Source organism: Arachis duranensis, chromosome 7, assembly GCF_000817695.3.
Source record: "Arachis duranensis cultivar V14167 chromosome 7, aradu.V14167.gnm2.J7QH, whole genome shotgun sequence".
NCBI lineage: Eukaryota > Viridiplantae > Streptophyta > Magnoliopsida > Fabales > Fabaceae > Arachis > Arachis duranensis.
In genome coordinates, this window is record NC_029778.3 from 58,759,133 (window position 1) to 58,773,378 (window position 14,246).

General features: G+C 45.2%; 1 protein-coding gene across 1 annotated transcript; it reads left to right on the forward strand.

The window, feature by feature from the left end:
• The first annotated feature begins 13,101 nt into the window (after positions 1-13,101).
• On the forward strand, positions 13,102-13,533 carry LOC107459144 (uncharacterized). Its single transcript, XM_016077357.1, has one exon. It carries the CDS (start codon positions 13,102-13,104, stop codon positions 13,531-13,533), a length of 432 nt encoding a protein of 143 aa, XP_015932843.1.
• The last annotated feature ends 713 nt before the right edge of the window (positions 13,534-14,246 follow it).

Here is a 14,246-nt window from a genome sequence, read left to right on the forward strand (position 1 = left end):
TCTTGTACGGGTTGAGGAATGGATCGGGAACTTGCAGATCGAGGCGGATGCCGGATCGCTTGACTGGAGCAATGGGGAAAAGTACCTGCAAAGACACTCTGACACTTAAGTCAGAATGAATCTGAGAGGTATAAGGTGTGAGGAATGAATGAATATCTGGAGGGGTCTGGGTCCTCTATTTATAGGTGATGGTGGATGTCTTATCTTATCTTATTTGGTTAAGATAAGGGAGACGTTTGAATTCGAAAGTCGGTTGGGAACTCCTGTGGGCCGGTTTTCGACCTTCCAGAAGGTTTCGATGGGCCAGACCCAGGTGACCGGGTTTAAGGGTCGTCCCGGGCTGCGGGATCCGTGTGTCGGGTCCGTAACAGTTGCCCCCGTAGCGGGAGAGCGAGCGAGGTCGGTCTGTCGCTGGGAGGTGTGGTTTTGACCGTTGGTGGCCTTCTTTTGTTCTTCTCGGGTAGTCGCCTGATTCTTTTTTGAAGGGAGGTCGGTACGTCGGCCCTGCTTTGTATGGCCGTGCCGAAGTTTTGGTTTGGCCGTTTGGTCTGGCGCGACTCTTCTGTGTCCCTGCGCCCGTTCCGTTTTTCGAGGCGTTCTTTATTGGTTTTATTTTCTGAGGGGGCATTTATTGTGAGGGGATGTTTTTAAGTGAATTTCCCTTGTTGCCCCTACATTCCTTTCTACTTTTCAGGGTTGGCGTCTTTCTGCCCTTTTTGAAACCGTTTTGGCTTTCCTTCTTACTTTCCTCGTTTGTTTCATTTCTCTCTTACCCTCTTTTTGAAAAAATCTCCTTCTCTCAGTTGTGTATAACATTTCTTTGAGTTTGAGTTTTCTGCTTCCCTGCTCCATTATTTTTAGGCTCGTTTTCCGTGTTATCAGGTTGGTATCCTTCTCTGTCTCTTATGTGATTTGTGTTTGTCTGCCTTTGCATTTTTGTTTTATGTTTGTTTAGTGTGGGTTAGGATTGTGTCTGGTGTATGATGGTCTCTGTATGGTAGTTCTTGCCTTCCATGGGGTAGTGGGTTTTGTGAGGGGATGAGCGCCACTATTTGGTAGTGCGTAGTGATGTCTATTTGGTTTCTTCCACCATTTTCTGCCGTGAGGTTTGGCTGACGGTGGTGCTCATTGCTATTTTAGGTATGGCTCGTCGGAAGACTGAGGGTATGAGGGCTCCGGTGGCCCCAGCAGGGGGTGTTCCTTCCCTTTATTCCTGGGTTACTAGTGACGTGTGGGGGACGCCGTCGCGGATGACGGAGGCGGACTTCCAGCGGCTCCGTAATCAGGGAGCTGTTTGTGGGGGTGGTGACGCCGAACGCCATTATGAGCTTTCCCTTCCTGGGGTTGATGAGAGGGTTTGCTATACCAACCTCGACTCACCGACCGTTCCGGATTGGATGTGGGTGTACGAGGCGATGTTCACCCGACTTGGCGTGCAACTCCCTTTTTCTCCTTTTGTCCAGCAGCTATTGAGTCGGTGCTCTGTGGCACCGTCCCAATTACATCCGAATAGCTGGGCGGCGATTCGATCTTTCGAGCTTGTGTCCGAGTTTTTGGAGCTTCCTGCCTCGGTGAATGTCTTTCTCTTTCTCTTTTTGTGTACCCTTCCGACTAAGGAGGGGAAGCATAAGAAGGGGTATGTGTCTTTTAGAGCTCTGCCTCATCGTCGGGTCTTCAGTTTGTATGAAGATTCCTTTCATGGGTTTAAGAGTGGGTATTTTAAAGTCCGTCCTGCAAGGGGACATCATCCGTTTTGGTTGACGTTGGAAGGTGAGCGACGGTTCCCCACATATTGGAATTTTGGGGCGGGGCCGTCCGTCCTTACTCGGGTGACGCAGGAGTTCTTGACTACGGAGGATCGGGACGTCGCTCTTTTTCTGTGGCAGTTGTTTGGGGAGCGTCCTCTTAATCCCCGGGACGTGATGGGTGATCCCGTCACTTGTCGGACCTATGTTGGTGTGTGAGAAATTTTTTTTCCGTGTTGGGTACTTAGACTTTCCTTTCTCTTTGCAGTTGAGATGGCTGAGGGTTTGACAACTCTTGCGAGGTTGAAGGCTCAATTATCTCAGGGGACTCCTTCGGGTGGTACTCCTTCTACTCCGACCTCGCGGCCTAGCGATGACGCGAGAACTGTCTCTGAGGATCTCACATTGACTGGAGGTGGAACCGAAGGGTCAGGTCGGGGTGTGAGAGCTGATGACGACGTGGTTATGGTGTCGCCGGAGGGTGCTTCTCGTAAGCGAAAGCGGTCAGAGGGTGATGATAGTGAGAATTTGGTGGAGGGGGAAGGTGCGGTTCCGTCGGTGATGGATCGCCGTTTCGATGCTCCAACTTTCATCGATGAGTTTCTTATGCCTGGTATGGAAGATTTTTTCTGTGAATGTGATGTGACGTTTAAGGCTAAGTCTCTTTATCGTTCCCTTCTTCATTCTGCTGTGATTGTTTCGAAGGCCGAGCCTGTTATGGCACAGGTGGGCCTTCTGGATAAGAAGCTTCGTCAGTCTCAGGTCGAGGTGGCGAGGATGAAGGGGTTGCTCGCGGATGTCAAGTCGGGGAAGGAGCAGGCAACGAAGGCATCTGAGGAGTCTGGTGCTGAGATCCTTCGTCTTTTCGAGGTTGAGACTTCACTTTTGTCTCAACTTGGTGAGGAGAGGAGGAAGGCTTCGGATGCCGAGTCCCGATCAGCCATGTTCTTGGCTGATGTTGGTACATTGAAGGATGAGGTGGCTGGTTTGCCGGCGGAGGTTGTGGGTTTGAGAGAGGAGAAAACTGTGTTGCTTGCTGATGTGAAAGAAGCTATTGCTGCTACCGAGGAGACAATGAGGGCCTAGGCTCTGGTGTTGGCGCCTGGAGCGGAAGTCTCTGTGATGGGAGCTTTTAAGACTGTCCGAGATGGCGAGATTGTCAGCCTTGATTAATTCTTTATTGTGACTTTTCTGTTTTGGACTGTTTTGTGTTTTTTGGCCATGTGGCCGTGTAACCGTAAACTCGTGGTTTTGGACTTGCTTTTAATATCGTTTAGGCCATTCGGGCCTTTTTCTATATTCCATTTTAAGTTGTTCTGTTTTTTGGTTATTCGTATCCTTTGTTTGGGACAAACGGACCGTCGTGGGGTTGATTTCTCGTGGATATCCGTACTTTGGGCCCGGGGGGTGATCAGTCCCCCTAGTTGTAGCTGTGTTTTTGTTCCTCATTTAGGGAGAGAAAAATAGCTTAATGGAATTTTATTAATGGTTGGGCCTCGTTAAAACCCTCCGTCTATGGCGAGAAAGAGTACCCGGGATTGATACTCAAACGAAAATTGAAATTTCAAGAGTCGTAAACTGGGAAGATAAGTAAAGTAAAGAAAAGACATAAACCATAAAGAGAAAAGGGGTGACCTAGTTAGGTCGGTCTAAGTGTAGTATCGTCGTAGGTTGGTGGCGTTCCATGTCAGGTGTGGTATCATCGTATGTTGGCGGCGTTCTATGTCCTCGGGATTTCTTCACCGTTTAGCCGCTCGAGCTTGTATGCTCCTTTTCCAATCACGGCTTTGATTCTGTAAGGTCCTTCCCAATTGGGGGTGAGCTTTCCTTCCCCTGGGGTCGGGGCTCCGACGTCGTTTCGTCGTAGGACGAGGTCGTTGGGTATGAATTCTCGTCAGATGACGCCGTGGTTGTACCTTAGACTGATTCTTTGTTTTAAGGCTAGCTCTCGGATGTGGGCTATGCTTCTTACCTCGTCGGTGAGGTCTTGCTCTGCTTCTTCGTCGTCACCCCCAACAATTCTCCTTGGGCTTGGGTCTCCTATCTCTACTGGGATGATAGCCTCCACGCCGTATGTTAGTCGGAAAGGGGTTTCTCCGGTGGTTGATTGGGTGGTTGTTCGGTACGACCATAAAACTGACCCGAGTTCGTCGGCCTACAGCCCCTTGGCTGCGTTGAGTCACTTTTTTAGTCCTTTGACAATTATGTTGTTTGCGGATTCCACTTGCTCGTTTGTTTAGGGGTGTTCTACCGAGCTGAAACGTCGGGATACATGCAGGCCTTCTATGAACTCTCTGAATTTTCTAACGGTGAATTGGGTTCCGTTATCCGAGATAACGATTTCGAGGATCCCAAACCGGGTTATGATCTGTCGCCAAAGAAATTTTCTGCACTGGGCTACCGTGATGGAGGCCAGGGGTTCGGCCTCGATCCATTTGGTGTAATAGTCTATGGCGACGATGAGGTACCGGAGTTGACCGGGTGCCGTAGGAAAGGGCCCGACGAGGTCGATTCCCCAGGTACCGAACGGCCATTCTGCTGATATGATACTGAGCTGGTGCGGGGCGGCTTGGTGGATGTTGGCGTGCTTTGGCATTTGTCGCAGTTCTTTACTATAACTTTCATGGATTTTGCGGAGTATGTACTCCGTGTCCCCGGGTTCGATGCATTTGAGTAGGGGTTGTGAGAATCCGCGTCTGTATAGTTGTCCTGCGACGACTGTATAGTTCGCGGCTTCCCTTTTTGTTCGTTTTCCCTCTTTTGGGTCTTCTGGTAGTGTTTCGTCGAGGAGGTATTGTAGGATAGGGTGGTTCCATGATCCCTGGTTTGAGAGTGTCAGATAGGCGTTGGTTATTGTCGATATGGATGGTGACTTAATGACTTCCTGAATTAGCGATTTGTTACCGTGTCCTGGTTTGGTACTGGCTAATTTGGAGAGTAGGTCTGCCCTGGCGTTTGTTCCCGAGGAACGTGTTGTATGGTAATGTGTTCGAATCTTTCTTTCAGTTCGTTTACCTTGGCAAGGTATTGTTGGAGTAGGGAATCTCGTGTCTGGTAGTCTCCGTTAATTTGGGAACTGACTACCTGTGAATCGGTATTCACTTCCAAGACTTTTGCTCCGACTTATTTGGCTAGGGTTAGGCCTGCCAGGAGGGCTTCGTATTCTGCTTGATTATTTGAGACCGGGAACTCGTATCGTACTGACTGTTCAATGATGACCCCATTTTGGCTCTCGAGTATGACTCCAGCTCCTCCTGAGGTGATGTTTGATGAGCCGTCGACGTGTAGTTTCCATGACTCGGGGGTGGAGTTTCCTGGTGTCATTTCGGCGATAAAATCGGCCAAGGCTTGTGCTTTGATTGCGTTTCAAGGTTCGAACTTGATTTGGAATTGGGATAGCTCTGTGGACCATGCCAGCATTCTTCCCGCTAGGTCGGATTTTTGTAGTACCTGTTTGACCGCTTGGTCGGTTCGGATCGTCACAGGGTGGGCCTGGAAGTATTGTCGCAGGCGTCGGGAGGCCGTGAGAAGTGCGAAAGCTAACTTTTCTAGGTGTCAGTAGCGAGTTTCCGTGTCTTGCAAGACTTTGCTTATAAAGTATACGGGTTTTTTGTTCTTTCTTCTCGTTTTTGCGGATGAATGCTGCTGCGAGTGCTTCTTCCGTTATGGAGAGGTATAAGTAGAGTGTCTCCCCTGTTTGGGGTTTGGTGAGGACTAGTGGTTGTGCTAGGACTCTCTTGAAATGTTGGAATGCTTTTTCACATTCTGTCTCCCATTTGAAGGGGGCTCCTTTCTTCATCAGTTTGAAGAAAGGGATTAGTTTTTGAGCCGATGCTCCGAGAAAGCGTGATAGCGCCGTCAGACGGCTGGTGAGCTTTTGGATGTCGTTAAGGTTTTTTGGGCTCGTCATCTCAAGGACGGCGCGACATTTTTCCGGGTTTGCTTTAACTCCGCGTTGTGTGATCATAAAGCCGAGGAACTTCCCTGCCTCAATCCCGAAGGCACATTTTGCCGGGTTAAGTCGCATTTGGTGCTTTCGTAGGGTGTTCATTATGACCTTGAGGTCGCTGATGAGTTGTTCGCCGGATTCGGTCTTGGCGAGCATGTCGTCTATGTAAACTTCTAGTTTGCTTCCGGATAGGTTTTGGAATATCTTGTTGACAAGTCTTTGGTAGGTGGCTCCAGTGTTTTTCAGGCCGAAGGGCTCATTGTGTAGCAGTATGTCCCGTCTGGGGTGATGAATGCTGTTTTTTCTCGTCAGGTCGGTTCATCGGAATCTGGTTGTAGCCGGAGTATGTGTCCATGAAACTGAGGTATCGATGGCCGGATGCGGCATCTACTAATCCGTCGATGTTTCGTAGTGGAAAGACGTCTTTTGGACAGACTTTGTTGAGGTCCGTGTAATCGACGCACATCCTCCACTTCCCGTTAGATTTCATCACTAGTACGACATTGGCTAGCCAGGACATGTAGGGGAGTTCCCTGATGAAGTTGGCTTTGAGTAGGGCTTTAACTTGCCTTTTGACCTCGGTGGCTCGGTCTGGTGACATCTTTCGTCTCCTTTGTGCTACTGGTTTGGCTTTGGGGTCCATGACTAGCCGGTGGGACATTAGGTCGGGGTTTATTCCCGGCATGTCTGCTGGTGTAAATGCGAACAAATCTCTGTTTTATTTCAGGAATTGGGAAAGGTCTTCTTTAAGGTCATATGGGAGGTTCCTGTTAATGAAGGTGTATTCTTCTTTGGTCGACCCTATTTGTAGTTTTTCCATGTCGCCTTCTGGCTCTGGCCTGGGTTGGCCGTCTTGTCGAGCATCCAGGTCGGCTAGGAATATTCCGGCCGCATCCCGAGATTTCTTTCGTAGAGCTAGGCTAGTGTTGTCGCACTCTGCTGCGACCTCCTAGTCTCCGTGGATAGTACCGATGGAGCCGTCTTCGGTTCTGAACTTCATGAGGAGGTATTTGGTAAAGATGACGGCGGAGAAGTCATTGATTGTTTTTCTTCCGAGAATCACGTTGTAGGCGGTGGAGTCTTTTAGGACTACGAATTCAGATAGGATTGTCTTCTTCTGGTTACTTGTCCCTATGGTGATGGGGAGGGTGATTGAGCCATCCGGTTTAAGAAAGTTATCTCTGAGTCCGGTGACGCCGTTGCGATGTGTTTGGAGGTTGTCGTTGTGGAGCCCGAGTTTGTCGAAGGCTCCTCGGAAGAGGATGTTTGAGTCTGCACCGGTATCCACCAGTATCCTTCGTACTAGTTTTGTTCCGATCCTTGCCAAGATGACGAAAGGGGCGTCTTCAGCCGAGGTGCCGTGCTGGCAGTCCTCAGGTAGGAAGGTTATCATATTGGCGGCCACGGTGGTTGGAGTTTGGTTTCTAACGGCCATCACTTTGAGATCTTTTTTCAGTGTTGATTTTGACTTCCCTGATACGTTTTTGCCTGTGATGACGTTTACTATGATGGTTGGGTCTTCCTCTGGGCTTTCCCTAGGGGGTTGTTTTTGCGTTCTTGGGTTGCATCCTTCTCTTTCTGGTGACCTGTCTTTCTCCACACGTTTTGGTTCTCTGATGAATTTGGCAAACTCTGAGAGCTTGCCGTCTCGTATGGCTTGTTCGAGGGCGTCTTTAAGGTCGAAACAGTCTTGTGTCCTGTGCCTGTGACCTCGGTGGTAGTCGCAGTAAAGGGTTTTGTTGCCTCCCGTTCTTTCTTTGAGTTGTCGGGCTTTCGGTATGATGCCTCGATCTGCTATTTGGTGGTATATCTTGGTAATTGGTGCTGTCAGGGGCGTGTAATTAGAGAATTTCTCGATTCTTGGTGGTCAGCTTGTGCTTGTCAGTTTGGGGTGGTCCCTTTGATTTTCTCTGGGTGGTGGGTTATGTCGTGGTGCCGTGTTGCCGTGTTGGGTGTGGTTGTGTTGCCGTTTGTTGGCAGCGACGACCTGGCTGACCTCCTCGTCGTTATTGTAATCTTTGGCAACGTTTTAGATCTCGTGCATGATCCAAACGAGTTTGGTGGTGAGGTGTTTGCGGAAGTCTTCGTTCATGAGCCCGTTGGTTAAGCAAAGGCTTGCGAGTGAATCTGTGAGCCCGTCAATTGTTAGACATTCGTCATTGAAGCAATCGAGGTATTTCCTTATGGATTTGTCCTGTTTTTGTGTGACCCCTAGCAAACTGATGGGGTGTTTAGCTTTAGTGATTCTGGTCATGAACTGGGCCATGAACTTTCGTGTGATGTCGTGGAAACCAGCTATGGATTCATTCGGGAGGGTGTTGAACCATTTGATTGCTGGCCCGGCTAGGGTTACCGGGAAGGCCCTGCATCGGACTACGTCGGCCACTCTTTCTAGGTTCATTCTGGCCTTGAAGGCCGTTAGATGTTCTTGGGGATCTTTGGTTCCGTCGTACTTCATGTCAGTGGGTTTATCGAAACCTTTGGGGAGTTTTGCTTTCAAGATCCTTTCCGTGAAAGGTGTGGCTCCCATTATCGTGTGGTCGTTTCTTGTGCGCTTGGTCTATCGGTGCCGCCAATCTTCGTCCGAGTCGTGCTGACGACTCAGATCTCGGGAAGCGCTGCAGTTGTGCCTTTTGCTGTATCGCCATTCTGGCGATTTTTCTCGCCTGTGGTCGCGCGAGGTGTTGCGATCGTCTCTCCTGTCGTGTCGCCGAGTTGGCGATCTGCCGTGGCAAGATTTTGATCTGGAAGTTGCATGGCTTCTGTGTTCGTTATTGTATCTTTCCTTGGCGGTCAATCTGCCTTCGAGTTCCTGGACCCGGAGGCAGAGATCTTGGATGATTTGTGCCGCTTTGTCCCCTGTTTTCTTAGGGTGTTGCGGTTCCGTGACGATGTGGTCATTTTCCTTATTCTGTGTATGGTGGATGGTGCTTGCTATCCTTCCTTGGTTTGCGACCTCCTGGTGTTCTGGGGTCAGATTCCTTATTCGAGAGTCATCCCGGCTTGGGGAGGCTTCTTCAAGTACGTCCCCCATTCCGGTTTAGTCGGCGCAAGTTTTCCCATAGACGGCGCCAATGTACAGGATGTCTCTTGTACGGATTGAGGGATAGGTCGGGAACTTACGGGTTGAGGCAGATGCCGGATCGCTTGACTGGAGCAATGGGGGGAAGTACCTGCAAAGACACTCCGACGCTCAAGTCAGAATGGATCTGAGAGGTTTAAGGTGTGAGGAATGAATGAATACCTGGAGGGGCCTGGGTCCTCTATTTATAGGTGATGGTGGATGTCTTATCTTATCTTATTTGGTTAAGATAAGGGAGACGTTTGAATTCGAAAGTCGGTTGGGAACTCTTGTGGCCCGGTTTTCGACCTTCCAGAAGGTTTCGATGGGCCGGACCCGGGTGACCGGGTTTAAGGGTCACCCCGGGCTGCGGGATCCGTGGGTCAGGTCCGTAACAATAACAATATTTAACAACAGTAAAAAATCACATAAATTAAAAAAGAGAGGCAATCTAACACACCAACATTTTTAACGTAGAAAACTTTCTTAATACGAGAAGTAAAATTTACGAGTCACCAAAACTGGAAAATAGATTTACTATGATGAAAAATAGGATACAAGAGAGTCACAAATTATTACATAAAACTTGCATACAACAAACCGAACAACCCAACTATCAAAGCTTACAAAACAAGAACAAAAAGATAAAAATATATACGACAAAACAGAACTACTATACGTGGCTAACATCTCTAGCTACAGAGATCAAATTGAAGATCTGAACAGTGAACATGACAAACCAGGAGTTGGAAACAAACTATCCAAATTTGAGCTCGATCCAATGGTTAACAAATTTACAGTGACCAATTTATATAGATAACTTTATATATATGCGAAAATAACTTTTTCTCTTCTCTTCTCTTTAGTATTTGGTGTTCTGATACAAATGAGACCTCTCTCCTTCAACCCACACTCACCTCAATCACTTTAAGAAAACCATGGGTTTGGATACTAATATTTGGATTTTTTCTCCACATAGAAAGGGAGTCCAAAAAACCCAATAAATCTCCCCCTTACGACCATATAGAGGTAACTGATGCGTGAGTATGTTGTACCCTTTTTCCACTTATTTTCTAGTTATTTTCAGTTAGAATTTATTAAGTTTTATATTATTTTAGTGCGAAAATCCTCTTTGGATTCTACTTTGAGTTGTTTTAGTTTTTTTATGATTTTGGGTAAAATTCGGAGCAATTTGGTAAAGTTTTGAGCAAAAAGAAGAAGATTTGGAGCTACCCCTTTCAGCACTAAACGCCAAGCTGGCATTTAGCGCTAGCAAGCCTTACAAAACAGCAACGCTCCTGCCCTCTTTGGGCATTAAACGCCCGACTGGCATTTAGCGCTAGGCAGTCTGGAGTGAAGTCCATCAAGGAAGCATCTTCAAGTGGATTTAGCCTTTAGTAGTTATCTTATCTTTTTTTTTGTAATTTTTATTTACAAATAATATCTTTTAGTTTTAGGATTTATTATTTTATTTTATTTTCAAATCAAATTAAGTTAGATATAAAAGGGAAGACATTAACTCTTTAGGGGGACCTTCTCACTTCCGCACTTTCACACTTTTCAGAACCCTTGTTTTCTCTATAAGTCATAAGCCACTAAACCTCCTTGGTTAAGGCTAGGAGCTTTGTTTATTTTCATGGATTAAGACTATTGCTTTTTTATTTTAATAATGCATTGATTTAGTTTCAAGGATTGCTTTCATTCTTCATTTTATGTATCTGGGTTAAACAAGAGTATGACCCTTATTCTAGATGTGTTCTTGTGACCCTTGGGAGAGGTCTCTCACCTGAATACAGCTTAAAAGTAAATTTCTCCTAAATTATTAATTACTTGAACTAATCTGGATAGGTGACATATAATCTGTTTAGTCTTGGGTAATTAGGATTTTTGTGGCTATAAGCTAGATTTGAATTTAACCTTTTAATTGGAATCAAGTGACCAAGGGATTGATGGTTGATAAAGGTTAGAGGAGACTAAATCACTAAGGAATTAGGGTTTAGTAAATTACAGTTTGCCATGAAATAAATCTTGCATGATTAAAATAGTTGGTAAGAAACCTTAATTCGAAAAAGTAAACATCTATGATACCTTAACTGTCTCACTCATTGATTTCTACACCAAACTCATTATTTGCTTTCTTTACTCTTTTTTATTGTTTAATGCTTTTAAAACCCACAAAACCAACTTTTTCATTCGCCTGACTAAGCCAATCAGTTGACCATTGTTGCTCAGTTCTTCAGTCATCGTGGGATTGACCCTCACTTACCTGAGGTATTACTTGGATGATCCGATGCACTTGCTAGTTCAGTTATGGATATTCTCAAAATTCGCACCAAGTTTTTAGTTCCATTGTCGGGGACTAATAGTGATTGAAAATTACCAATTGTCTGATTTCTTAGATTAGGTATTTTTCTTAGTTTTGTTGTTTAATTTTCTTTAAATTTTTGAATTAAGTTTTGTTTATTTTTACCTTAATTTTCAATTTTAAGTTTGGTGTCCCGTTAGTGATTTTTCTTTTCTAAAATTTACAAAAATATTAGCATTCCCCATTTTTTAATTTTCAAGAATTTTGGGTTATTTTTCTTTCTTGTTTTTCAAAATTTCTAGTTTAATTGCTTGCTTTGTTTTATTTTATTTCTCTTTACATAGGATATCTCACTGGGAGTTCTCTGTCTTCTGACATAGTGATTTTCACTTTTCTTTATTTTCTATTTGTTTATGAGTAGGAATAAGGACAAAGAACCTCTTCTTGATTTTGATCCTGAACCTGAGAGAACCTTGAGGCGGCGTTTGCAATAAGCTAGAGCTTACAGAGCCGGTGAGAATCTCAATGATACTTTTGAGAAGGAAGCCATGGATCCCAACAATCCCAATAATGCTGTCAATGGTAATGGTGGGAACCCGAATGGTAATGAGCAAGCTAGAAGGACGCTGAGTTCCTACACTGCACCCACTCTTGACTTTTATGCGCGCATTATTTCATTACCTCCTATAGGTGCTAACAATTTTGAGCCGAAACCACAGTTGATCACTCTGGTGCAACAAAATTTTCAGTTTCATAGACTCTAACAAAAAGACCCGAATTTGTTTATTTCTAATTTTTTGCAGATCTGTGACACTGTAAAGACTAATAGAGTGAATCCTGATGTCTACAAGCTCATGCTCTTCCCATTTGCTGTGAGGGACAGAGCAAAACAATGGCTGGATACTCAGCCAAAAGAGAGCTTGGACACTTAGGACATGGTGGTCAATGAATTTCTGACCAAGTTTTTCCCACCTTAAAGGCTGACTAAGATGAGGGTGGATGATCAAACTTTCAGACAGAGAGATGGTGAGTCCCTTTATAAAGCTTGAAAAAGATACAAACAAATGATCAAGAAGTGTCCCCTAGACATGTTTTCAGACTGGACCAAGCTACAGATTGTCTATGATGGCCTCTTTGAGATGGCAAAAATGTCTCTGTATAACTCTGTAGAAGACTCCTTGCACATGAAGAAGACGCCTGAAAAGGCTAATAAGCTCATTGAGATAGTTGCTAACAACCAATATCTGTACTCTTCTAAGAGGATTCCTGTGAATCCTATGAAGAAAGGAGTTATGGAGGTGGACACTCTGAGTGTCATTCTAGCTCAAAACAAGATCATGCCACAACAAATCAGTATGATTTCTCAGCACTTGAGTGGGATACAAGTCTCAGCTATTAATACTCAAGATAAATCTTATGACATGAGTGGAGGTTTCAACCAAGAGGAAACTTATGGTTACGCTCAACCTACTCCTGAACAAGTCAATTACATGGAAAATTCCTCCAGTAATCCCAATAATGATTCTTATTCAAATACATTCAATTAGGGATGGAGGAATTACCCTAACTTTGGGTGGAGAGAGCAACCCCAAAAGCCCCAACAAAATTTCAACAACTTTCAGGGAGGTTTCAATCAAAACAAGTTCAATAATTTCAACAACCGTCAATTTTAACCTTCTCAACTACAACAGGCATCTACTCAACCTCAGAATACTCTTGACTTGGCCTCTCTAATTGTAGAACTTTCCAAAAGCACCCATAGCTTTATGTAGAAGATTAGAGCTTCCATTTAGAACTTGGAAGTCTAGGTGGGTCAGTTGAGCAAGAGAATACATGAGAGACCTCCTAACACTCTTCTGGGTGACACAGAGGTAAATCTAAGAGAAAAGTGTAAGGCCCTTCCAAGGGTTCAGAGGAGAAAGAATGGCTAATGGCATTCATGAAAGGCTTGCTCTCTGAGAAAAAAGCCTTAAAGGGAGATGAAATAGTGGTATTGACCAAGGAATGAAGTGCCTTCATTCAGAGCAAGCTACGAAAGAAGATGCCAGATCCAAGGAGCTTTCAGATTCCTTGTACTATTAAGAATATCACTTTTGACAAAGCTCTTTGTGATATTGGCTCAAGTATCAATCTGAAGCCCTTTTCTGTAATGAAGAAGCTGCAAATTCAAGAGGCACAGTCTACAAGAATTTCACTACAGATGGTAGATAAATTTCTGAGGCATGCACATGTGCTAGTGAAAAATGTCTTGGTCAAGGTTGGAGAGCTTTTTCTCCCTGCAGATTTTGTGGTACTTGATTTGGGAGAGGATGCAAATGACTCCATAATGCTGGGAAGACCATTCCTGGCCACTGGGAGAGCTCTAATTGATATTGAGAGAGGTGAATTGGTTCTGTGGCTGCGTGAAGACTACTTGGTATTCAAGATTTTTAAACCTTCACCACTCTCTAGAGAAGGAGGTACTTGCATGTAGAGTTTATTGCTTAAGCTTCCTCCCTTGGTGGAAACCCATATAATTTTTTCTGACATCAAACCTAAGTTTGGTGTTGCGTATTCTTCACCCACTAAGGAGAAAGGAGGTCCCAAGAAGAAGGTACCCAAGGACTGGAGGAACAAGAAGATTCCCACTAAAGACTTCTCACCTAGGATGAAAGTGATATTCACTAGAAGTCCAGTCCTACCTCATACAGTGAATAGGATCCTGTCTCTGGAGCATGATGAGTTAATCCATGAGAGCACGAAAAAGAGGTTCATAGTGAGGGGCAAGAATCTTAGCCCCTATGACCCTCCTCCTTAGAGGAGTTAACCGTCAAGCTAGTGACGGTAAAGAAGCGCTTGTTGGGAGGCAACCTAACCATGAATATCCTTTAGTTTTTATTTCAATTTGAGTTTCATTTATTTTTTTTATTGTTTTTCGTAGTTTTCCTTGGTTTAATTTTGTTTGTGATCATGCACAATGCTTAGAATAAGGACATGATAACTCAGAAGGAAGAATAGAATACCCTGGAGCAAGTTGACTCAAAGTGCTTGGGCGGTAAATGCCAGGGAGGGAGCTTAGTGCCAGGAAGGGAGTAGAAGGACCCCGCGTTCGATGCCAGAGAGGGTGTTTAGCACCAGGAAGGGAGTAGAGGGACCTCGCGTTTGATGCCAAGAGGGCGTTTACCACCCAGGATGGTTAGAAGCAAC